General features: G+C 39.8%; 1 protein-coding gene across 1 annotated transcript in view; it reads right to left on the bottom strand.

Annotated features, from left to right (window-relative positions):
- The window catches only part of LOC104623282 (metabotropic glutamate receptor 1-like), a 123,854-nt gene that overhangs the window by 29,769 nt on the left and 67,523 nt on the right, over nucleotides 1-26,562 (bottom strand). Inside the window, exon 5 of the mRNA XM_010290327.1 lies at nucleotides 9,039-9,274. Coding sequence (XP_010288629.1) covers nucleotides 9,039-9,274 — 236 coding nt within the window. The remainder of the gene's footprint in view (nucleotides 1-9,038; nucleotides 9,275-26,562) is intronic.

Here is a 26,562-nt window from a genome sequence, read left to right as displayed (position 1 = left end):
CCTGTAAAATTGCAAGCTGAGTTTACAAAATTTCCACCCACAGGTAAATGAGAAAAGTGAAGATATGATCTAATAAAAGAAGGAGGGCTGACAGAAGGCCGTTGGCCTTATTTTCAGACCGGTTACCTGTGTTACTTCATCTATTTTACTTAATGATTTGGTTAAATGCTTATATCTAGGCTAATTGTTCTATGTGTGACCTGCACAAACAACTGATTTCTAGGAAAAAATCAATTAATTTTAATTGTGTGCTTTTGTCCTCACCACACTCCTGATACAAGTTCAAAGCAGCTGTGACAGTCTGAGCAGTCAGGCGTGCCCCCATTTGCTCTCCAGGCACGGGAGACAGGAGCCCCGAGGAGGCACAAGGGAGCATGACTCGTGTCCTGTTCCTTTGCAGCACCATTGGTTTACTTGTGTAATGGAGAAGGATGATTGTCACAAGCCTGCCCAAGGATTGTTTTAATCCCAGAAGTGGAAACTTTGACTGTTAAAACCAATGGAAAATGTAGGTGTAAATATCAGATTCAGAAAACTTCTATGATATCCTGCTGTAATATGTATATGTTCTGCAAAGTGTCTTCTACGCTGTCTACAAAGGTATAGGTATACCGCTTCTTTCCTTTATTTGATGGCGATCGTACTTTTTCATGGATCCCAAAAGAAGAAAAATATTCATTGTTATTGTATTTTGATTGACAGCCCGGTTTAAAAGTGTTTTTGGAAATATAAAATATTAGATAAATGTAGTTGCTTTCTTCCAAACACAGAAATAAGAAGCTAGAAGCAAATAAACAAAAAACTGCCCATAGATAATGTCTTCTCCAAGTAATTCATATGGTTTATCACAGGTGAGCACATTATTAATCTTCCTTTTCTTTAAACCTTAAAAACTGTAACCTTGTGTGGGAATTAAATTGATGCTACAGCTCTGCTGTCTTACCTGCTGTAAAAGAGTCTTAACTAAAAAGTCTAGTAGCTAGAGTTCTTTCAGACAAGCTGTCCCTTAGCTTCATTCTAGGTGCCCATGAAATTGAGATTGGTTTTGATCACTACTGTGGGATGAATCCTAGGATCTCCTGCCTCACACTGAGGATGAAGAGAGTGACATAGGACTCAGCTCCTTCTCTACCGCAGGGACCTAAATACGTAATGGGAACCCAATGCAGGGGTTAGGGAGGGTGAGTCACAGGAGGCATAAGGTACAACACACCTTGAAGATGTCATGTCATGGCAATAGCTTGATTCCTTCTTCAAAAGCTTATGAATGTATCTTATATACTGTTCAGGTGATTTACAAGCAGTGACTCACCTGGCAGAGTGTGCATTCAGGCTGTTGTCTTATTATTAACTTTTTTGACATATTGTAGTGAAAGTAGCTCCTGCTGTAGGTGTTTCTGGGGGTGCAAAGTCTCATGGGACATATGCTGCATGGGGGAGCCTTGCAGATGTTGAGAATAAAGGAGTCCTCAGAGAAGCACCTACAAGCACCTCTGACACAGCAGAATGAGCCCTAATAATGTCTACTGCATCTAATTTGTCCAACTCACAACATAACCTGAAACACTCTGAAAAACACTCAGATTAATTCTCACTGGAAATGCATTTATTCTTAAAGCAAAATGTAGAAAAAATACACATCTTGGAGTCCTCTGTCCACTGATATTAGAAAATGAGGGCCCCATGTTATCTCATATAAATTCATCAAAACTAAGATAGGTCTTGAGAAAATAATCCTTGATTAAGAGAAACTCTGAACTATGTTACTGGTGGACTGGATACAATCTGAAAGATGCATTAGTCAAGTACAGAATTGTCTGAGGATGGGAATAGGTCAGCCATCACTCTTCCATCTTCCTATCAGGTGCAACAAGTGCAATCAAGGAGAACTTCACAGACAAATACAGGAAAACGAATATCATGACAGGTATGAGTAGAGGCTCTGTAGGTCTTTTAAAAAGACATTATTATCCTACGTTAGGAAAAAACCCAACCTTACTAAAACTGTAAGGACCCTTTCTATGTCTAGATGAGATAAAACCTGTTACTTTTTAATGAATGGGTGATAAGTGACAAACACTTAGGGATGGTTTTAGAGAAATCTTAACTAGAGGCAAACAACTCAAGCTGGCTCCAGAAGCACTTGTTGAAATAATTTGATTTAGTAGCTTGGGTGTGATGTTCCACAGACATAACTATACTACTCCTGGACTTGAACTAGTTTGTTCATGTAACACTGCACCGCTCTGTGCAGGTGCTCTGTGGGTCTCTAATATCTAAACGACCTCTGCACCATGCTCATCTCTTTCAGGCTACAGCTATACCAAGCAAAGTGGATGATTCAAGGTCTTTACAGTGACAAAATAATCCATATTCCCTGCAATTTTTGTCTCAAGAAGTACAAGTCTGCATTATTCATACCAAAGTATAAATGCCTTTTCTGGAATATTTAGTCTTTTCTGCTATCATTAATATGTTCAGCCTATGATTTGACATGATGTGAAGATTTATGGTGGACATCCAGAACTACCTCGTTGTGATCAAAGCTTATATCCTCCTTCCTGTGCGAGTCTGCTGATGCAGAAAGAAGATGGGAAAAGATAGAACTTCTTAGGACCAAATTTGACACAAGAATATGGTGCCCATACAGTTCTTTGGCAGGAATGAAGGCAAGCAGCATCATGAGTTGTGCTGATAGTGTCGCCAGTGAGTGCAGCATGTGATTACCTCCCCACTACTACTCCTCGCTTTCCACTCATCAGGCTGCATCTAGAATACTGCATACAGTTTGCAAACCCCGAATAAAGAAATACATTGATAACCTAGAGCACATCTAGCAGAGGGACATTGAGATGATTGGGAGCTGCAGTCCTTGCCCTTCGAGGACAGGCTGAAGGACTTGGGCTTGTTCAGCCTGGAGAAGAGATGGCTGCAGGGGAACTTTAAAACAGGCCCTCATACCTACTGGGTAGTTATCAAGAAGAGAAAGACAGGTTCTTCATGGTGAAGTACGGTGGGAGCATAAGAGACAACGGGCATAACTTTGAACAAGAGAGGTTCAGACTGGATATGAGGCAAAACTTTTTCATGTTCAAGCAGTGGAACAGGTTGCCCAGAGAGGATCTGCCACCTTCATCCTTGGAGGTTTTCAAGACCCCAGTGAATAAAGCCCTGAGCAACCTCATAGCTTACCCTGCTTTGAGCAGGGAGTTGGACTACAGTCTTCCTGAGCTACATTTCCAGACTGGGTGCTTCTGTGATCTGTGACTCTGGCTGTGCTCAGACTGATTGTTTGTATTTCTCTTGGACTGAGACAGGAATTAGCAGACAAAGCAATCCTTATGGAATGACCAAGGTATGAATAAGCATCCTACAGGGAACTTAGACTGTGACCTCATTTGGAACAAAAAAAAAAATCTACATTTCTTGTTCTTGTCTGTCACAAATAGGTTCACTGACAAATAATCCTTCTCCTCAAAGACCAATTGAATCAATGAATGAATCATGAATTGCCCACTTCGTTCCACTTTGCTCTGTTGAAAATGTCTCTGTTGATTGCCTGCCAATGTATTTTGTTGTCCCAGCAGATGAACTGCTGTGAACATAATCTGATGTTTGCATCAGTTCCATAACCAATTTCATAACAGTCTCTTGTGGTGCAGAGGAGTACTCATCCCAGCCTGTTTACATGAACTATAGCTGTTGTATTATCTGCCAGGAGGTCAATAAGGCATTCTGTAAATGAGCAGTTAGACCTCCATACAACTGTTTGCACTGCACTGAGTTTTGCACCATTTCTGCGTGAGCGTGACTTGCATTTAACACTGGCCTATGTGAGGTCACCAAGTCCAACAGAGAAATATTTGTCACTGTAGTTTTGTGGGGAGAAAAACACTTCCATTCAGGCTATTTCTATCAGATCAGGGAGGAGAAAATATCTTACAGAACTGTTGGAAGGGTATCTGAACTCTGTTGCCTGACATACACATTCTATCATCTAACCTTGCTTTCAGTGTACAATCTCTGTACAATCTCCAAAATGTGCAAAAGGCTGAGTTGTCCGATGAACTGTAACTGTTACTTGGGGCAGCACCTGAGGTTGTGTGCTAAAGGAACTTAATGTCAGATCCATCCTGAGTTAGGTATCTTCTTAGTATCTCAAATTCAGAAACATCTTTTTTTCTGTTAGTGTTAAAATGGTCTGCTCTGTTCTGACTTTTCATCTGAAGTGCATGACGAATGGTGTGAAATTCTGAACCTTGTGATGAGTCAGGAGTCCATGCACAGAGTTGCAGGACATGCTTTGTTTCCTAAAGAATATAGCTACTACATGGAAAACATTAAAAGCACCTTAGGGACATGTAAAGTTTAAGAAGAAGAATTCTGTACTGGAAGTGGGTTTGGCCTGCTAGATATCAAGAAAACTACAGGATAGTGGTCGTATACAAATATCTCTTTTCTACTGTGGTGGGTTGACTTTGGCTGGCAGGTGCCCACCAAGCCACTCTCTCACTCCCCCTCAGCAGGACAGGGGGAGAAAACAGAATGAAAAACTTATGGGTCCTTTATCTTATACAGACAGTTTAAGAAAGAAAAGCAAGGGCCATGCACGGAAGCAAAGATGAAGATTTGTTCTCTACCGCCATCAGTAAGCGATGTCCAGTCACTTCCTAGGAAGCAGAGCCTCAGTATGTGGAGGTTGCTTCAGAAAACAAATGCCTTAATAATGAATCCCCCCCTCCTCCCTTTCTCTTAGCTTTTATTGCTGAGCACGACATCATATGGGAGGGAAACTTCGTCCAGTTTGGATCAGCTGTCCTGGCTATGTCCCTTCCCAACCTCTTGCCCACTCCCAGCCCACTGGCCTTTGAGGAGGATGTAGAGGGGTGAAGAGACAGCCTCAGTGCTGTGCAAGCACTGCTCAGCATTGGCCAAAACACTGGTGTGTTATCAAAACCTTTCTAGCTACAGCTACAAAGCACAGCACTATGAGGGCTGCTATGGGGAAAGTTAACTTCATCCCAGCCAGATCCAATACATCTATGTATAAAAAAATTTCTAGACTTGAGTCCTATTGTGTTGAGGAAGAGTATCTCCTATAGCAGAGAGAGAGAGAAAGAGGGAGGGGTGAAAAGAGAGGGATAGGGAGAGAGGCATTCCCTTGTGAGAGGCATTTGGCTACAACACTAGCAAAGAATGAGTCAAAAATAGCTCCCACTCATTTGGCTGCCACCCAAGTGGGAAAAGTAAGTTGTTTAATTTTTGCGAGAAGGGATGATTCAAAAGAACAGTCACTGCAAAACTCTTAATGATAATCTTTTCTTCCCAAGAATTTGTGCTACTACCATATAGTCCTAGTAGATCCAGATAAGCTATTCTGAAATTGTGGCTAATTGTTAGGCATCCCACAGACTTCACAGTGTGGAAGGAACTTGGACTTGTTTCCTTCCAATAGCGCTTAGACCGATAAACCTTTTTCCCCAAAAATACACATGTACATTCAGAGCTCAGTGTAACATGAGAATTCCTGAAGGACAACATCGGTCTTCCCAGGGACTGAATGAAGGAATTGAAGTAGTAATTCTTGTCATCAGAGAAGGGGGATTTCTAGGAACTGGCTTTCCCTTGCTTCCTAGAGAGCCTGCAATCCTGAGCTAGTCCAGACTCAACAGTAACAGGACGTAAGAAATTGCAAATGCAGCAGCTGTAATTGCTTGAGGAGAAGTCCTTGCCTATCCATGAATGCTAAAAATTGAACTTCACATTTCAGTGGCAGTTCTGAATAAATCACTCAGTAAAGTGATTACGTTGTGCATGAGCAAATTACACTGGGCAGGCAGTAATTGAAGTTTCTCAAATACAAACTTTGTAATTAATCTCCTTTTCAAAACAGATAAGTCCAAGGATTTTGAATCTTTTTTAATAAGGTAGAGAACAAAACTCCCTTTTCTTTTTTTGTTTCTAATTGCTCCTAGGCAAACCACTGCTGGGTAAATACAAATACACGATGACCCTCTAAATATCACAAATATTTTTGTTCTTGGTTTTCTTTTTCATCAGATAGTTTCCAGAGATGTTAAGTCTCCAAACATGAGAGATGAACGTGAGCAGTCTACTGCCTTTGAATTAATTTCTGTCCATGCAAAAGTATGGGTGGGCTTTGTTCTCAGAAAGGACTACCAGTGCACTTCTGGAATACAGAACAGATCAGGACCCCGAGACAGTCACAATGCATAGTATTAATGTAAATGGACTCCTGGGACCACAGGGGACTCAGATTTTTCCATAATGCAGGACCCTATGTACCTTGTTCCGGGCGTATTGATGGAATCCTGTGAGGTAAGAGTATTAGAGCTCTTAGATATAATGGAGTTAAGGTGCTCGGTACCAGTATTGAATACTGATAATTTTCCCAACGTAATGCAGTAGTAGCAGCAGTACTTAAATTTGTAGTACCACAAAGTCGTCAAAACTGTCTTGTCTATTGGTACTTTTAATGGATTTCAAATACTAGTGCTTATTATTTATTGAGCAGCATGGATTCTCTCCTTCAAATTTGTGCATGGAGATACTTTGTGAAGGAGGGAAGATGCAATGCAGACCTCTTTTTTTACAGAGAGCTTGTGAAGAGCCCTGTCTCCAAACCTGTGAGAGGTGAAGAAGGCAGTTTCTTGGCACTGTCATACTAGACCTCCTTGCAGAGAAAGGCTCCACGAGCAAGCTTTGAAGCTATTAGTATTTGGAGTGACATTCTTAACCCTGCAGAAAGGTCAGATAAAGACATGTGTGCAGAAAGCTCTGGTGGTGCCAGACAGTTGCCAGTCAGCTCTGTGCAGTTAAAGAAAAACAAATACAATATTTTATTGCCCCTGGACTTGCTAGGGACATGTAGGTGTCTCGGTTCTGTAGGTATGCCAGTATTAGGAATAGGTAGATTGTGGTGCTTCCCTTTGGCGATTTGAGACACTTATGAACTTACCAGTTGTGTGTGATAAGCCTGAGGGTTATCAGTGGTTCACCACCAAATTTAAGAGCTGATTGCTTTTCAGCAAAGCCTAAAACATATCACACATTTTGAGGCTTCACGTAAAACCTTATATATTTCAGAGGGGGGAAATATGTTTGAGTGCGTGCATTGCGACTATTAACTGTCAAAGTCTACCAATGTAGGTAGATGTTTCTGTGTTCCACTAGTATTATAAGAATGTAGTGGTTCCTGTCTTTCATACCTGATGCCTTGAGAAGCACAGAACACCAGGCATGTAACGGTACCTCTGCAGCACCCTCTCCGATGTCCAGTGGCTTCAACCCTGCGATGTCCTGAGCCAGTTTGGGGTGGTGTGATTTTTTCCCATAAAACAACCCTTATTGGTTTTCTTCCATGAATTTGTTTAACTGTTTTTGGCTCAAGCACAATTTTAGAGTCTATAGCAACCACTCCCTGAAGACTCATCTACACATTCTGTGCAGAAGTACCCCATATTGGCCATTTTGAACTCACCACCTGGTATTTGCCTTTGATGCAGCAGATGAAGAATCCCATTGCTGGTTCAGACTAAGCTGTTTAGCTTTATAGCCAGAAGGAGGCTGGATAACAAACTAGCCATGTTTATAACAGCTGCTGAGATTTCCTCAGAAATTACACCTTTTTATAGAGTATTAACATGCAATTTATTTATGTGAATAGAACGAACAAAACAATGCAATTTTAAGTTGCTTTTCTTAAGAAAGAAGGCTATGCATTTTCACTGTGCAACCATCATTCAACCTCCCCTTAGTAATTTCTGCCCTTGTTGGCCTATATTAACTCCTTCGTCCAGGCTGAAGCAGTCTCAAAACCAATGAAATATATATACCATAAATCAAGATTTTGGTAGAGTCCAAAGTTAACAACTCCTTTGAGGAAAAAATATCAATATAAACTCAATATTTATTTAGTCTGTCTGGCTTGCCATTAGCCCCTCAGCACCCAGATGGACCAGCCTGTCTGCCAGTCAGCACATCAAGTCAGTTTTGAGTCACAGTATTTGGTGATATGTCTCAGCTGTTAAGAGAACTGGGGGGAAACAAAAGGTAATGTGGAAGCTGTTGTTAAGAAGTGTTACTGATGGAGAAGGGAAGAACTAGAAACACTACGGGGCTGCAGCTCAGGGAGCACATGAAAACCAGCTGAGATTACTGCTATGATATAGAGGAGGTGGAGACAGAAAGAACAGGACAGAAATCAACGGGAAGCCAGGCTTCATTACTTTTGTTTCCAATGGAATAACTTCCTTAGTATCGGAGTACGCCTTTTGAATAGAAATCAAATATTTACAAACTACAAGCAAAATATTTGCAAAAATTATTCAGCAAGTATTTTGCAGAAAAATGATCACCTCTCATTCAATTTACTAACATTACTGAAACATTCTACATTATTTTCTCAGATTCTGCCATGGAAGAGAAAACCTGTCTATGCACAGATACACTTCTCTTGCTATGAGGTGAAAGTTACTTCTATCTATAGGACAGTGTGCTTTTTATATGAGTGCTACATAGTAAAAAAAACCTACAAATGTTTTAATGGGTGAAGAAAAAAAAAGGGTGAAGCAGAAGACTGGGCAATTTTAAGACTCATAGATTTTCCTTAAAATTTGTTTTCTGCCATAATATTTTCTGTGAACTTTGTGATTATTCAGCTGATCAGAAAAGCTGACTTTGAGAGAAAAAGTTCAAATTTGTTCTTATTTTTGTTAAAATTTAATGGTTACTTATTTTTTACAAGCCACATTACAACCTTGGACACTCTTGTCAGCCTCAGCATAGCCTTAAAGCATGAAAAGGGATAAGTCACTCTATAAGAGAGCAGAACCAAATTGAGAGGAGGTTGTGCAACCAGTGCGAAACATATTCCCACCAGAGCTGGGTTTTATATCTGTACAAATTGGGGCTGGCACTTTTCACTAGTGTTTATACATTGAGAAAAAGAACAAAAACCCCAAAGACAAATATTTGCCAGAGCACAGATTCAAATAGGAAAATACTTGACACATTACCAGTGCAGTTCTTCTGGAAATTGGGATTCTCCAGTGGGTGCCCTGGGATGCGACACTGAAACCTGTGCTGCCAGAACTCAGGAAACCAGGGGTTGCGTGTGTTGGTGTCCAGACGCAGCTTCAGATAGTAGTCATCAAATGACAAGACCTCTGGAGACTGTAGTTTGATAGTGATGCCTCCATTTGCTTCAGGTTCATAACCTTCAATGACTTCATCTCTGTCTGCCCAACCATCACTGAAAAGAGGCAAAAAAACACTTATTACACAAAGACAGGAAGCTTGTTTTGAAAAAGCAACCATTCAAAGGCAGGCCAGCACCCTCGGAAGCAAGTGATTAAGGGATAATTTAAAGGTATGTCTAAAATTCAGGCAGAGAGGGAAAGAAGAAAGCACAGTGATGGAGACTTGTAATGAGCAGTCTGACTGATTTCATGCAGAGTCCTCATTAACTCATCTCCAATGATGAGCATTTATCCTCGTCCCTCTGGAAGGGGTTTTTGGCCATATATTCTGGTGTGATGTCTTTATGATTGAAGAGATTCTGCCTTATTTAGGCTGTTCTGTAAGAGGTGGAAACTGAAAGAATTAATATCAATGGAAAGGAAACTAAGCCAGGATCCTGGGTGTTTTACAGAAGAGATCTCAGCATGCGTGGATCTTACAGCTAGAAGAGTAATTCAAAACAAACATAAAGTGAGAAATGCATTGTGTTGGAAGAGAATGGAATAAGAATATTTGATAAAGGACCCAGCTAAAAAGAAAACTACATGCTATCCTCACACTGCATGGGTTTTGTGATAACATGCTTTTTTTTCTCTTCCTACTTCTTTTTTTTTTGTCAAACAATGGCTTTCTATTTTACTTCTCTGTTTATTCCTGTAAGAGATACTCTGAAAAACCTGAAGATAAAACTCTTTCTTGACAACATTGTTTCATGGAAAGTCTATTTTAACAGGTTTGAACAAAGTCCATTGGGCTTAGCATCTGAGTTTTAGTTTAGTTCTTTTAACAAGAAGCCCATTGATTTAGTGTCATTCTCCAGTTCTTATTAGGATCCCCTAAGAACAGTGCTATTATGGTCTAATTTAAGTGCAAATATAAGCCAGCCATTGCTTAATTTTAATATGCTGGGCATGTCATGAGAGAAATAGATTATTCTGGCACATCAGTTCTAGCTCTATCCACTCAGAATGAAATCAGCGGCACTGCTGCTGTAAAAAGCAGACAGATGAAGCACTTTCAGTGGCAAAGAGCTCAAGAGGAAAAATGCAACTGACCACTAAGAGGGAAGTTTCTGTTTCACCCAAAAGAGGCTTGCATCCTGAACTCCAGACAGACTGAAAGAAGGTCCTTGTTAGGAGCCTTTTACAGACAGCCTTGAGAAAAGCATTGGGGTGCAGACCATACCAGCTGAGAGCATTTATGAGACACCCAGCACAGATATGCCTGCGACTCCACAGTTCAAAACAGACAAGACTTGAAGTAGCAGGCTCTGTCACAGTCCTACAAACAGGTGTAAAGTGACTACGCACTGGGCACCTGTGAGTCTTTGGTCCCCAGCCACCAGACTGAACGGCTGCGTGGTTTAGCTGACATTCACGTTAACTGCTGCATCTCTGCTGTAGACACCTGGAAAACAATGGCAGGTCTCCACAGAAATACAGGAAAGCCCATGCTTTCTTTCCATACGGGACACATGGCTCAAGCCTCTATTACAGGAAGTTATTCAAGACGTGGGACATCGGGCAGACCACTGAGTGAGTGATCAACAGATTCCTTTCAACCTGGGTCCGGGGACCCACAAAGCCATCTTAAAGATGATACACATGGCACCTTCAAGCCAGGATTTCTTCTTTGTTTCCCCCTTTGCCAAGGCCTTGCAGTAGAACTGCCCAAAATTTCTGAGCTTACAAACTGCTGACCAATATCTTCATATAGCCAAGCAGCATGAGAGCAGGGGGAGGCGCAGGGAGCAGGTCACAGGAGAGAGACAGCGATGGATGAAGAGTCCCGCTGTGGAACACGGGTGGGCATGGTGCGGTATCCCAAAATGACTCTCTCTGCCAGGCTGAACCCAGAAGCATCTGCTGGGTCACTTCTTCCCACAGCCAGCAAAGCGGGTTACTCAGGTCTTGCCCTTGTACCAACATAGCCCGAAGGATAACCACGTGGCACAGCCTTGGCCTGGCAGCTGCACCTGAACTGCCACAGGCGTGCACAGAATTCAAAAGCCACAATCTGTACATCCCTGCTCCCTGCCCTGCTAGACTGCCTTGAGTTTTGGAGAGGGAAAGAAGCCACAGCTCATCCTCTCTGCATCCCCCCGCTCCTCACTTGTCCACGTGCAGAAGGAAGCTAGTAAAATCTACTGTGCACCCTGACTGCCTCATGGAAGACCACAGTCCAGATGACCTTACAAAGGTAAAACCAGGAGAATGAACTTTCTGGATTTCACATAACTCAAGCCATAAACTAGCACCGGAGGGGAAAAAAAGACACAATATTTATTTCTTCTTACGTGGGGGAAAAAGGAGCAAGAGGTCACTCTTGTAGCATAAGTAATTGAGTCCTAATTGCATGATTACTTCATTATTTGTCACAATGTTTATGGCTTGCAAACTGTAGACTCAAGCAGAAACATTAGTGTGTCAAAAAGATTAAGTAAATTGGACCATTTTCTACAAGACTTTCTAGAAAGGAGGTAGTTTCTCTACTGCTTGGATTCCTACCAGACAAGCATTAGAGTGATTTATTTGTTCTCTCCTCTAAGTTTGGCTTGGAAAATTGCCGCATTCACTCTGAAGGCAAAGCAGAGCAATTCTGCAAAGGCAAGAGAAAGCGTTTTTCAAGTTCTCTGAGGGAAGCTGATGGGAAAGTTCCCCTAAATTGGAACACAGATTTTCACCTAATGTTTCTTTGTCTCTTTCTGGCCCCAGATGTTTTTTGTTCTCCAACTTCCTCAAATTGTTAAATCTGATAAGTTTTTTGTGCAGCGGAATTTGAAGAAAAGGCACTGGAATCAGAGAAAAAAGTTCAATTTCAGAGAAAAATGTTGAAGTTCATATGGGAGCTTTGCTCTACTTTCAGTAAAGCCAAAAGGAGTCCTCTGCTCTTAGGGGACCATTGCCATTCTGGCAGCTGCAGGCTGGCTGTGCTGAAAGGTGCCCTAAGGGGCCGTGCAGCCCTACCAGCAGCCGTGGGAGGATTATCAGAGACCTAAGATCTTGTTATAATCTCTGCTTATATTCCTTTTGACTGTGTACATTAAAAAAAAAAAAAAATTGCTTGGGAACTGTGCATCCTTAGTGATGCATGAATAAATGGATAGTGTTCCAAAAGATAATGTTAAAAAAATTGACATTTCTAATGCTGGGCAGTAGCACAATACTGAAGTCGAGATGACAGTGTGCATGTCAGTGACAGAATCACAAGACCAATAGCTGATTCAACAGAAAAATGAAATCTTATTAAAAAAAGGCAGCATATACTATTCTTTTGTTGTCAGAACAGAGTACTTTCCACCTACTCTCCTTCTTTTATACTGCTGTGTAGCAAGTAGCACCACTAGTAGCTCTTTCTACAAGAGCATCTGTCTGGGTGCCTTTACTGCAAATTTCAGGAGGTGGCCCAACACCCATTGCCCAAACTGCATTCCCTGATGAGTGTCCATTGCAGGTTTTGTGTGACTTTCTGGCCTGGAAACATGCTGGGTATCTTGTGCAACAGTTGATCTGAAGCTCTGTGAGGGGGTTTAAAGTGTGAAGACAGAAACAGTGAGGGAGGGACAAAGTGTGTGGGTGTCAAACCAGCAACCATTCTGTTAGCTCTTAGGAGAGAAAGAACTGCTTTTGTTATGTTTTTGTAGTGTTGATCACAATCAAAATGGTCACTGATATTCTGCAAGCTACTCTCAGTCCAAGTCCCAGTCTGGTGGCTGACTTCATGATGCCAAATCCAAATTTCAGCATCAGTCACAAACAAAAATCAGGCAGAAGGGGAAAAAGCCTAGAGCTACCCCATCTAGCTTCAGAAGTCCTATTTCCCATTATCACAAATCGAGTTTGAAGAAACAAAGCAATTTTTTTCTTAAACAGTTTACTAGCCTGCTAACGTACGACAGCGGACATTTCTGAATTGTGGCTTCAGCATCTTAGCCTCTCTGTATTTTCTGAACTGCAGTCACATATATTCCTGTGACTGAAATACCAGGAGATACATAATGGATTTCCAATTTCCTCTCCTCTTCCAAACATGAACACTGTCAGCTGCTTTTCACAAGGGCTGATGAGACAACCAGCAATCAGGCTTTCTATTTTCATCTCTTCAGGACTTAACTCTTGCACTATGCAGCAGCTCCGCTCTGCTCTGCCTCCCCGCACGGCACTCAGAGCGTTACTATCCCAGACGCTTTTTCCAGATAGGCTAACAACCATGCAAAAAGGAAACATGCTGTTGTTTATGAAGACTATTTGCCCTGTGATTATTCTAGGAGGTAGCAACCTTTTACAGGTAAACAAAATAATGAAACACATTTGTCAGTCGTGGACACTGACTGCCAATGTGACACCTGAACCCTTATAAGGACCAAAGTTGTGGAGGGCAACAAAGTTGTCAGCTTTGTCAACTCCCTTTACCTTAGCTAAGGTAATGTTTTCTTAAGAAGTTTGCATTCCTGGTAATTTTTTTTTTTCCTGCTGTACTGGCCAAGTCATAAAATATATAAAAGAAATTAAGAGCAAAAAGCCCTTTATAAATGCTAAATGAATGATTTTTGCAATAATCTTTCTGGCTACTGCAGATTTTCTTTTCTTTATAAAACCAAATAAATCAATCATATTAAAATAATTTCCATATTTTTTTGGACAGATTCTGTTCCTGTGCTAGTGGATATTTTTACCCACTTTGAAAACCATGTTACATGTAGCTATACCTATGTAAACTGGAAAGATTATTTTCAAACTTTCAACCTCCACAGAGGCTCCCTGCAGATATCCCACTCAGGTAGGGTAGCAGGGTGCCAGGTAACCATAACTGTCGCACAAAAGGATCAGAGTCTATATTCTTGCCTTCTCTCCTTTCCTCAAAACTAAAGCCCGTGTCAACATGCTTTCCTTGTCACGTTGATATACATCGCCACAGAGCACGTTTCTGAATGTCTTCTTACCATTGCTCTCAAAGCTGCCACCTGGCCTGCTCTTATGTTAAACTTCTAATAGAGTTGAATATGAGGACAGCATCACTCAAATAATTCAGCATTCAATAAAGTGCCGTGCCATTTTGTTATATATATATCAATATCTTTATTTTTAAGGACAATTATTATATGCTGGATTATGTAAATAAAAGGCTGGACATTCTACTTGGAACATGCTTTTTGCAAAACCATCTTTCTGTGCAGTGGTCAGACACTGCTTGTTTAGAGGCATTTCAAAACGCTACAAACGACTAAATAGTGATAAGTGGAGTTTAAATAATCTGTTATTTGGTTCTGATAAATGCCAGAATTTATTTTCTGATAAATTTCCAGAGCTGGTCAGACCTGCAAGCCTGCAAATTTCATTTCCTCTTTTTATAAAAGTCTTTTCTGACAGCACCCCACTGGAAAATCCATCGCAGATTCTCCTGCCTGCGTGCAGCAGTTGTACGACTGTGACGGCCTCCTGCCTGCTCTCCTGGCAGAATGGATGGAAACTCAGAGCTCAGCATAAGGCCAACCCAGAAAGTGGCAGGTGGAATAATTTCATAGGCAGATCCCCCCCAAAAAATCAGTGTTGCTACTTGTTATGAGCACAGGTGGCAGAATCAGGCCCAGAGTAATTCCCAAGCAGTTTGGTAGCTGGCTGCTTAGCTGCTTTCTTCTGGGAGTAGACTTTTTAAAAAACTCTTTATTTCACCAGTCTGATGTAGTAGAAAGAAAAAACACAATTAGCTTCACGATTAGCTTATTGTGAAGGAGGACGGACCTATTCTCTGGCAATAAGGAACTCTACCAAAGATATTCAGTGTCTGTGCAATACATGGCTCAAACAGAAAATGCCGTGTAAAGAAAACTGAAACTGTCCGATATTCACAAGTCAGCAACTGGCAAAGTGACTTTCCTCCTTGGGCTTATGTATTATCAGTCAATCCCAGTGGTCACCAATGTCAGCTGAAAGGTGCTGATCATTATTGTTAATGAGCATTATTTCAAACATGAGAAACAAAAGGCCATTTTTGCACTTACTTACTCATTCAGCTAATTCACCAGTACTACATACTTGCATTGAAAGGTGGGAGACATTTCCTCTGTTGCCAAATCATGAATTTTTAAAAAACATAGCTTTACTTTCACATGTGCGACAAGTCCTGGCAATCTTAGGAGATCAGTCCCGTGGCTACAGAGAAGCCTGTATCTCACTGCTGGCAAGACCAGGCTGAAAGGCTATGTACTGTCATGCTATAACCTGAGGCTTGCTGAGCACTGACCGATCTCCTTAAAACCAGAAGAATCAAAATCTTGGAAGCTGAAAGAAAAAAAAAAAAGGGGGAAAAGGGGGGTTATAGGCCAGTAGCTTTGCTCCTGCAGACATAGATGGAGGTAGGCAGGAGTCATCACCTTCCCAAGCTGCCTGTCTTTTGCAGCAAGCATCACAAGGTACTGTGGGATTTGTACCTGTTCCCTTTCCCCACAAACTGTGCTGGGCTCAAATGCACCTTGAATTCCAGCCTCTAGATTTCTCCTAGTTATTGACCTTCATAGGTCAGTCCTGACGCAAATCAGCTGAATGCATCATGGGAATATCAGCTCTCCACACTGGAAGTAGGAAGAGAAAACCACCGAAGCTCCTTCTGGGAGGGCAATGGAAAACAAGAGGGAGAGAGAAGATTGCTGCCTTGACGATCTCACACACAAGAGGAGGTACAAGAGGAACATCTGGTGCCAGACTGTGCAGTTACTGATTTTAGACTCATAACTCACACAGTGCTACTATGCCTCTGCGGGTTGTAATCCTGCCATGGGCTATAGATGGAAGAGCATGTCAAACCTGGTCAGGACTTGGGCTGGACATCTCTAGAGAGCACCAGCATGACTCAGGAAAAGACTGGTATGATTTGTCAGTTAACCCTGCTCCCTTTGAGACAGCTACATGTACCCATCATGCTTTGAAATCTGATGTCCTACAGAAGGTATTATTTTCTGAGAGAAACTGAAAGATTAATTTTAAAAATAACTCCCAAGGCCACTTTCTGCAAGCGCTTTGTCTTATTTCTTAGTAAATTTCCTGTTCTTGCCAGGTTCTGTTTCATAACATTGCATACACAATTTTTCACTTCCCATCCATGATTACTGAAGGAGCACAATCACAGTAGCACATTAGTTCTTCTATTTTACATGAGCACAAATTGTTGGTAAGGGTTTCTAATTTTTATTTAATGAATCAGTGGATTTTTCTGAGTGACACTCTGTAAAGAACCTATGTTGATAAATGATAGATCATTATGTTTCAAATTATTATCATTCACTTTTGCGTGAATTTGCACCGTTCATTTAAAAAATGTAGATTATAACCTCATGGACCATAATGGATTCTATTTTGCAAATATGTATTTAGGAAGGTTTTAATTATCTTATGCAGTGCATATATTTGCATGAAATTTACATGATGTAATTTAACTGCCTATCATCTTGGCGTTATCTTGGGGAGTCTTTACTGTGAAGATTCTTGACACAGTTGGCATGTGCAGCTTTTTGTAAATGTAGTTGCTGCTTTTATGCAGGAAATGTTTTTACCATTCTCAAGGGTGCACAATGGTGCATATCTTGGAAAATCAGCAACCATACATGTATTCTCTAAGACAATAGCTGATTTTTCAAAAGGTGTACACATGCTTTCACCCCAGAGTCTCAAGAGGATTGAATCCTTGCTCTGCACATTTCAAATTCACAACACGAGGAATCATGAAAGCGCAATATCTTTTCCAAATGAAAGCACGTGCGTGGGGAGGAGGAGAGTATCCAATTTTAAACAAACACACGCAAATGGGAAGCCTTAATCTTAGCATTGTGCCTCATATAAGGTGCTCCTGGGCTCCAATATGTGCAGTCAAATCCAAGATTTTTAATATCTTATTAATACACACAAATCTGAAAATAGAGAGGTGTATCTTTGCTTCTCTGTACCAGTTCCTGGGGATATTTTTTATCCCCTTGCTGCTGCTGTGCTGCAAATAAAGGAATAAAGAAAGACTCCACTGAAGAATGAATATGGATAGTAAGAGGTAGATCCTGCCACAGAGAGCTCAGCTGTAGCCCCTTTTCAGAGAGGATAGTTAGAAATATTTTTGTTAAGACTTCCATACTGTCTGAAAGTCTTAGAGACTGAGTCTTTTCTGTGCAACCATGCAGAGGCATAAAGGGGAATAGAGTGCTTCTGACCCCTGCTCCAGCTACCTACAAACTACTCAAGTCTTGGAGCCGGATCTGAAGGACTGGAAATTGAGATTCCATATGGAGAGGAAAAAGGCTGGAAATACATGGAAAGGTACAGATATACATACAGGAAAGAGAATAGGTAAAAGACATGGCCCTGTCTGCTCCATGTCACTTCAGCAGAGCTTGCTGGATGCTTGGATGTGAATTTGTTGTGCTTCCTAAAAGATTAATTCATAGATGTCTTCCTTTACCACAAGCAGAAAAAGGAGAAGCATATTTTCTTTCTTCTCTTCTTGCTTGGTTTGTTGAGGTGCTGAGGAACAGCAAAATAGAGCAACATCTTAGAATCATGTTACCATCTCCGTTTTCACACAAACTGTGCTCAGCTCAAAAACACCTTGAATCCCAGCCTTCAGATTTCTCCAAGATGTTGACTTTCATAGGATAGTCCAGAGTTTTCCTTCAGTGGTTTATGTTCTTATGTGATTCCCTCAAGCCATGCCTTACTGTAACCATCTCATATGATAATGCTTAAGAGAACATACACAGAATTTATAGGCCCTTTTTCATTGAAAATCAGATTTCAAAAATGTAGATCTAAAGAGGACATCCTCTGTATCAGGTTGCTATTACTGGTTTGTATATATACTATTTCCATATCTGTACAAGGTTTCTGGAATGCTGTTTCCACACTCATGCTTGAAAACTGAACCTTTACCCATATATTTATGCAGGAACTGCTCATTGCTTTGATAGCCCTTCAATGAAACCATGTCTGCAAAGGAACTCGTAGCTGTAGATAAGAGCACACTATCCATTCCATACCAAAGCATACTATCACAGGTTTCAAAACATCAGATCAAATAAAATGGAAAACAAAAAGTGAAATACGATGAAACTGATGATAGAATCATAAAATCTGTGATATTAATCAAAGTTAACATATATTAGAAGAATATTTCCATAAACAGCTATTTCTACAAAAGCTATTTTAAATTTGGCCATATCTGCCATTCTATCTTTTTCACTTTGTGTGGGTACTTGAACATTCATATTACTATGAATGTTTATTAATAAGAAATTTTCCACTCAAATATTCATAAATTGTTCATTTGAAATTATATATTCATGTGTAAAATATCCAATTCATACTATGCTAGTGAGTCATCTAAGCACCTGAACCTTTCCAGTGAGAGAATAAAGTAATACTTTAAGGTTTTCAGAGAATGAATAAAGTAAAATCATTAGACTTGGGTAGCCTGCTAATGAACAATTAGTGAATACTAATGAACAATGAACTACAATGAACAGTTCATGAACCACTTGCAAACCAAGAAACCATTGAACAATCTGAAACATTAATTCACCTGAAAATGAAGCAATCTGTTCACAGTTACTGAACATGAAAATAGGTGTAAACCCTTGAATATTTTTAATAGTCCACTTTGTTAAGGCAACGCTATTATACTTGGCCCAAAGCAAAGTGTTGTAGAACACTTTAAAAATATATAAAAGTATTATTGATTTATTCTTCTGCATTTATTGCTTTCTTAAAGTAATAAATGCTTATTCATGTAGCTACACAGAAATGAACTAAGAAATCTAAGAACAACCATCTGCCTGTCTGAACCAAACTTAGCTCAGCACCCAGCTGACCTCTACTCCTTAAGAATACCTGCCTTAACAAGCAGAGCTACAGTAGGACAGCAGCAATCTTGTGGGTATTTAGGTGTCTGGTATTCAATCCATACTAAGTCAAAATATGTCCAGAATGTATCTGGAAATGATCAGGTATCTTGCTCAGAGGAACCATTGAAATGTGCCATCTTGTTTAAATGCTATTTATTAAAGACTAGATTGTAAGTTCGTAATTCAGATTGTTCAAGTGTTACTCCTTCTAAGTATCACGCTGGCATCACTGAGGGAGTTAGGATGGCAGATACTCACTGATGTAAGGAAAAGATCCACACAGGCTCCTGCTAGCGTGCAGTAGCTGAATGGTATTATACTGCATTCCACCATAACCTCATTTTGTGGCATCCAGGGCATGGAATACAATGGAATAGCAAGATGCGTATCAAAGTGTCTAAATTACCAAATCACCAAATTAACGTACAATATAATCAGATTAATTTAAAAATGGATGAAACAAAGAATTATTCTTTGTTAATTCTGTACTGGAGATTGAGGGGGCAACTGTTTTCCTTCTAGATCCCAAGTTGTTCTTGAATTCTTCCAGGCAATAGGTATGGATATCTTTTCTGATATCAGGCATTTTCCTAATGGAAAATGCTCTTAATGTTCATCTTTCCTGAGAAAGGATGGGGGTTTTTCTTCTGATGTAGGAGCTATGCTTGTGCCTTCTATATATGCAGTCATGGAATAATTTAAGTTAGAAGGGACTCCTGTAGATTTTATAGCTCACCTAGTTATATGGTCCATGCAATCTCACTTCAACTAATCTGGCTCATACTTTTTGTTTTTTTTCAGGGCACTAGAGAAAGTACGAGTCATGTAACTAGGGAGACAATAAACCTGCTACTATAACTTAAGCTTTATGCTTTTATTTAGGAAGCCAAAACTTCTTTTATATTTTAATAATCTATTGACCCCAGAACAATCAGAGTGTTCCTAGGATCAAATTTTATTAATTAGTCATGATGTCACAACTTACTAATAGGAAACTGAAGTAAGCTTTTTAAAAAGAGAACCTGATTTTGTCCAACTTTTGCACAAGGGCACAATCAGGAAAGTGTGTAGGCAGCCTTTTCTCTTATATGACACATTGAGAAAGACATATTTATCCTTTTCCATTCATGAATCCAGCCAGAGAAGAGGAATGGGTATGGGCTTACATAAAAGAGATAATTGTCGCTTTACTTCATGCAGTAGCAGGAGATATGCAAAGAAAATCTGAAAGGCACTCTACAGAAACTTCCCTTGAGTAAAACTGCTGCGTTTATGGGCAAGGAAAGGTGGAAGAGTAAAAGCCAAATAGCATCAACTAAAGCCCGCTGTCAGGGTGCTGCATGGGCCAGCTGCTCCCTGAGGGCTGGGGAGCCAGAAGCCGAGAGGCACCCCAAGGCAAGGCAGGGCAGGACAGGACAGAGCCTTGCCAGCCTGGGCTCGCTCCGGCTGTGCCTGAGCCAGGCAAGCCAGGGAGACCCAGAGGTCGTGGCCAGGTTCAGCCAAGAGTTGAGTTCATGGAGCAGAGCATGTGATGGCATTAATCGAAGAGCTAAACTGATACCACAGCAGAAGTGGCCCTTCTGTTTTCAGCTTTTTTGAGTGATTTTTAAAATCTCTTAAATAGAGACAGGAAACATTGCTTTATTAATGTTTCTGTTCCACAGATATAATTGCTGTAGTCATCACAAACATGCAACACATGTACAGACAGCAGAGCAAATGACCCTAATTGACAACAAACTGGACCAACTGCCATTTCCTAAAGATCAGAAAGAAAAAGAAATTCAAAGCCATGGAGAAGTTGACAAGTCCCCAGTGTTGTTATTTCCTTTTACTCTATGGCTGAGTGATACGAGAAAGGTTGAGAATACATCTCAAAGAAACTAAATCTAGTCTGCCTCTATCAAGAAAATCTGAAAGCAAATTTTTAAATCCATGTTTATACACAAGAACTGGAAAAGCCAGTTATTTCTGGAGAAGCATTCAAAATAAAAGTTATTTTCTTGTATTCATCCATTGAAAAAACAACAAAACCTACAGACCTCAAGGTCAGTCACACGCACATTTCAAAAAAAGCCAAAAAACCACCCAAACAAACAGAACAGAGAAATAAAGAAAGAAAAATAACTTTTTCAATAAAAATACTGTTGTGGAGCAAAAGAAAGAAGAGCAGTATGAAACTTTGAACAGTTTGGACACAAGGACTGTTGCTCACAAGAAGATAGAAGAGATGAAGGAAGAAAAATTGATGGAGAGGACAGGGCCAGACAAAGAGCTCTATAGATTTTGTGCATTATGACCTGTGAGCTGCAAGTAAATGAAGATTGCACAGTTAGTACTACCTCAGGAGAAACCTGGGATGTGATTAAAAGCCAAACAGGTATAACGCTTTCAGCTGCTTCCTGCTGTCTTAGGAAAATTGTTTGAGTTTTCCAGGGTGCCAGGTAAACCTTCTACTGATGGCCACCTATGCTTAGTCCTCTACCTTCCTCTCTAGTTTATTCCTGGTGCATTAAAACTCCTTATTTCCCACCCCACTGAGAACTAAAGCAAGGTAAACTTAACATATCCAGACAAAAGGAGCAGACATAGAGAACAGTTTTATAGCAGCCAGAGCCTTGAGGGACCAGCTACTATCCATGGAGCAAATGACTTCGTGAATACCATGGGATTGATTGTGAACCCTCTAACTGTGGTCTGCTAACAGTTGTCTGTGGGACAGAGCAGAAAATAAATGAGATTGCTCAGCATTAGTAAATACTGGTCAGTTAAAGAAAGGAAGGAATGTAAGTATAATATCAAGGTCACTTTCATCATGGGTCATCACATTTTCAGAAGGTCCATGGCAGGCAGAGCACACAACTGTTGGGAAAGCATGTGGATGTGAAGATATTTTTGGAGTTTCTAAGTAAGAAGAATGTATAAATATATAAATATATAAATATATTAGTGATAGCATAATTTTCTGAGTGACTTTATTAGTAACGGAGAAGGGGGAGAAGGGAGGGAAAATAGCAAATTGCTACAGGACAGTCAATGCTACTTGAAATATAAATAGTTCATAATCTATCCAATAGGTATTAAACCCATTTCCAGTTGTAAGAAAGGAAAAATATTTAACCAAATGCCCCATTTGACATTTAGGGAACAAAGCTGATGGAAAGAACGGGAAAAAACCAGGGTTTTTTTACAGTTACTAAATACAGCATTATGTTTTTACTTAAAATGGAGTAAAAATATAACTCTTCAGAAAATTAACCCTTATTTAAAATCAGACTTTGTTTACTAAGTAATTAGAAATAGTCATATATTTTTTAAATTTGTGTAGTGAACTTCACTCTGCAGTTGCTGTCCGGGGAAGAGGGAGGAGGTGGGAGAGCTGTGCAGATATGAAACCTATGTGTCGTCTCTGTAGTAACCACAGATATAAGCCAAAGGGGAATGCACATGAACGGGAATGAACTCTATTTTTCAATCAGTTTTCATCCTGTGACACTTGCCCTCTAAGTCTCCCATGCTGTGATACAGGGTCGCTTACTGTCTCCAGCACAGTGACTCCCACTACAGCTAAGCAACCCCTTGTCACCCCACCCTTTTCCCTTTCCCATCGGCTTGTCAGTTATCTCCTCAGTTACTCTTCCTGTCTACACTGCATGACCTCCACCCTTCCACACTGTCTAGTGAATGGGACTTCATTTGATGAAAGCCTCTAGATATTGCCATGATTTAAATGGTAGAGAAACATGAAGCTCCTCACCAACTACATGAAGAAAACTACATTTTTTTATTAGCTACTATTTTTTGTATGACAGACAATGTCTCCGTATCCACAGCCAGTGCCTGCACACTGGAAACTACATTTTAATCCCTAGTGAAATACAATAAAGTAGAAGGATGCCACATCAGTTAAAAAGAATTAGCTGTGAAAAACTGGCATTGTATTAATAGGAACTATACAGTTTTGGTAGAGGAAGAAGAGAACTGTCCCTGGAAGACTAATCAAGTACAAAGAATGAGATCACTACAACTACTTATTTATTTTGCTGCATTAACATCAAGTTTAAATATGCTACAAGGCACATGAAATCCAATATAGTATAAATGCATTTTTGTGTTCTGAATAATGATTTTTAAAAGAATAAATTAACAAAATTAGAACTTGATCCAGTATTGGTCAAGGAGATGCTTGAACTGCCTAAAATGTAAGTGTTAGAACATCATAACACTTTCACTGGGAACTCAGTTATGACTTGGAAACTATATTTTTGCATAGAGAATAGAAGGGAAACTGCAACTATGTCATAATGATGGAACTAAAATATCACTCCCAAAAAAGACAGCCTTCTGTCAAATTATAGTCATGTATATCTATTATATATATGTGCCATGTAATTCTCCCAGCCAAGAAAACAAGAAGGTAAGAAAGGATTTGGGGGAGAAAAAAGTAATTCAATTTGCAGACAATGAAAGTAATATTTGCTAGCTCAGTTTTTATTACCTTGGTGGGGAAGTCTCTACCTCAGGACTCAAAATGCACAGGCATCGATGAATTCTAGCCTAGTACTATGTTTTCTAAGAACCAAAGAGGAGAAGCATGCCTTTGTTATGTGCCTGTCTAATCAATGGCCAGAAATAGCAAGGATTATTTTTCAGGGAAGGTTTGACAGAGAAGTGTCTGATGGGAATTGGTTTAATAAGATAATCTTTCCAAATGGTATATTCAGGAAATCCTTAGAGAAGCACATACCAGTGTTAATTTGACAGCCTTCTCTGTAGAAATCTTTTTTCTCTTAAAAGAAAATAAAAATAAAAGTAATGAAGCTCAATAGGGACAGATTTGTTTTTCTCTTTTCTTTTTTGTAATGAAATCCCAGTGTCTAATTAACCAGGCCTGTTTCTTTTGTTGTATTGAAACGTAAGATCATTTAAAGGCAATGAGCCCATTCAACAATAATGGAAGGAGATACTGCTGCTCCTTCCTCCTCTCTGACACCACCTTTACCACCCACCATCTCGTCAACATCAACCAACCAACAGTAGTCCACATTGGCCATTAGCTGCTTTGCAAAGAACCTTCTATTTTCTCATTTATTAAAAGTAAAAACAAAATCAGGAAAAATTACTCCTTTTTACTGCCTCAGAAACTGAGGTGAGGAAAGCTACCTATCATACAACAGCAACTTCTTCTGTGTCAAAGGCACTGCATGTACTGACAGACACGATGCTTCATCCTTAGAAGTACTGCAGTGTTGAAGTGTTTATTGTTGGCTCTTCACATCGTATTCAAGTAGATTGTCCCTGTGATTTTTACATTACCAATAACCCAAATATGTGACAAGCACAGACTATAAAATAGCAAGATGTTTACAAATTAAAAGATATTATAATATACAATACGTTCAGAGACTTTTTAGAGTCTTCATGGCTTACATATTTAATTCTTTGAACCTTTCTTTGAAATCGCAGGAGCTAAACAAGTATTTTATGTTAAATGGAAATGAAGATTCTTATACTGATGCATGCCTTCAGGAACTAGAACTGAAAAGAAATACTAAATAATCCATAAATCATCAAAAAAAGGCCTCTTTGCTCCTCCCACCAAGGACAGAGAAGCATACTTAATAAGCTAAGTGCAGACCCAATACTAGGGCTGGGAGAAACCACAGTGTTTCATTCCACAGTTTGCTCAAGTTAATTTCCCAGAAAATCTATTCACAAATAGCAGAAAATATTCATGCAAGATATACCTGCTGCTCTGTACTGCACTGACAGTAAAAAGTCATTCGGAATCCATCTTAGGTTCGCATATTCAGAGTATAAAGTGCCTTGAGTTTTTAGATTGGTCCTACATGCTCATCACAGTTTTGCAGCTCAGAAAGACAGGACACCAGCTTCTCCTTAATGTGTTACTAAAGCCCTAATTATTCAACTTTTTAATGGCAGCTCCTTTGGGGCATACATCTGAAACAGCCACTGCTGTTCTGGCATTACAGAAAGAAAACAGCTCCAACATCTCAAGAATGTCTGGGATAAAGAGTAGCCTTATTCATTTTCCCAAGTTGAAAAGAAAAAAAAGATATTCTTTTTCTTGGTTTTAAAAAAAAGTCTTTGGAACCAAGAGTGCATCTGAGATCCAACGTCTAAAAATTATGGAGGAAAATAAAAGGAGTCGGTAATACTATTAGTGATTGCTTTTACTCTTCAAAACACTGTGACTTGCTCACTGATGCATGATGGAAAGCTTATGCTGAAAAATTGTTGATCATTTCGAACCTCGCATTTACATAGAAATAGACACAGAATTCTCCTCGTCCCGCCCTCTTTACAGGGACTTGTCAGAATCTTATACTCCCCTTAACTATTTCCCTCAGTATATTTTTATATTGTAATTTATTTACATGCAAAAGATAAATCTGAATCTTTCTTTTTGCTGCCTAACCATTTACATCCTTGACATTACTTGTCTATTTGTGCATTTCTACATTTGATTTCTTTCTCTTATATCAGCAGCTTTATTTGCAATGTCCTTCAATACTTTTTAGATGCCTCTGTGCCTCATTTTCATGTCTCTTGAGACAGATTTAAACAGCAGCTAGTTTAGTCATTTTAAACTCATTATTTTCTATCTTTATTCATGAGTTTACTTCCTTCCTGCTATTTATTTTTTCTCAGTGTAATTGTATAAGCCTCTCCGATTTCTCTTAACACACCAGCTATCTCCTTCTATATGTGTTGTAATTTCCTTTCTTCACACATTGTTCTTGTTTGGCTTACTGTCATATCCTTCCACTTGGCAGAAAACAAGAATGCTCAAATATCCAGGCTGAACAGATCATATTCTTCATTATGCACAGCACCTTATTGATATGCATTTCTTATATACATTTTGAAGTAATTGCTCTTGTAATTTATACTGTGAGTTCCTAGGAGGAAAAAACCTCTCTTTGGAATTTCAGTATTTAATTTGAAATAATGCAAATCTGAAGCAGTGCTTCTAATACATATCTGATTTAATCTTCAGTATATTACTTCATACTTGAGGGCATGGGAGTCCTGAACATACAACTGTTGTAGGAGCATTGTATTCTCTAAGTAAATAATTTTATAAATACCTCCTTGGCCTTGAGAGGATCTAACAATTTTGTATTGCTATTTCTGTATATGGTTTTATATGTGTTTGAATATATATTTCTACACACCTCTACTTAATAAAAAAATAATTGAAAACTGGTTACCTATTTACTGTAGTCATTTCTTTCAGAACAGCCCCTATGCTCCCCAGCTACGCAGAGATCTCACTGCTCAGCTCTGCTCCTGTTAGCTCACCCAGTACCTGCCTCGGACCTGGCAGGAAAAATCACCAAGCCGCCGTGAGTGCCAACACACACGCTGCCGTGCCTCCCCTACGCTCAAATGGATTT

This window comes from Phaethon lepturus, unplaced genomic scaffold (assembly GCF_000687285.1).
Source record: "Phaethon lepturus isolate BGI_N335 unplaced genomic scaffold, ASM68728v1 scaffold5227, whole genome shotgun sequence".
Taxonomy (NCBI): domain Eukaryota; kingdom Metazoa; phylum Chordata; class Aves; order Phaethontiformes; family Phaethontidae; genus Phaethon; species Phaethon lepturus.
Note: the sequence above shows the minus strand (reverse complement) of the source record. Positions and strands in the feature narration are given on the sequence as shown.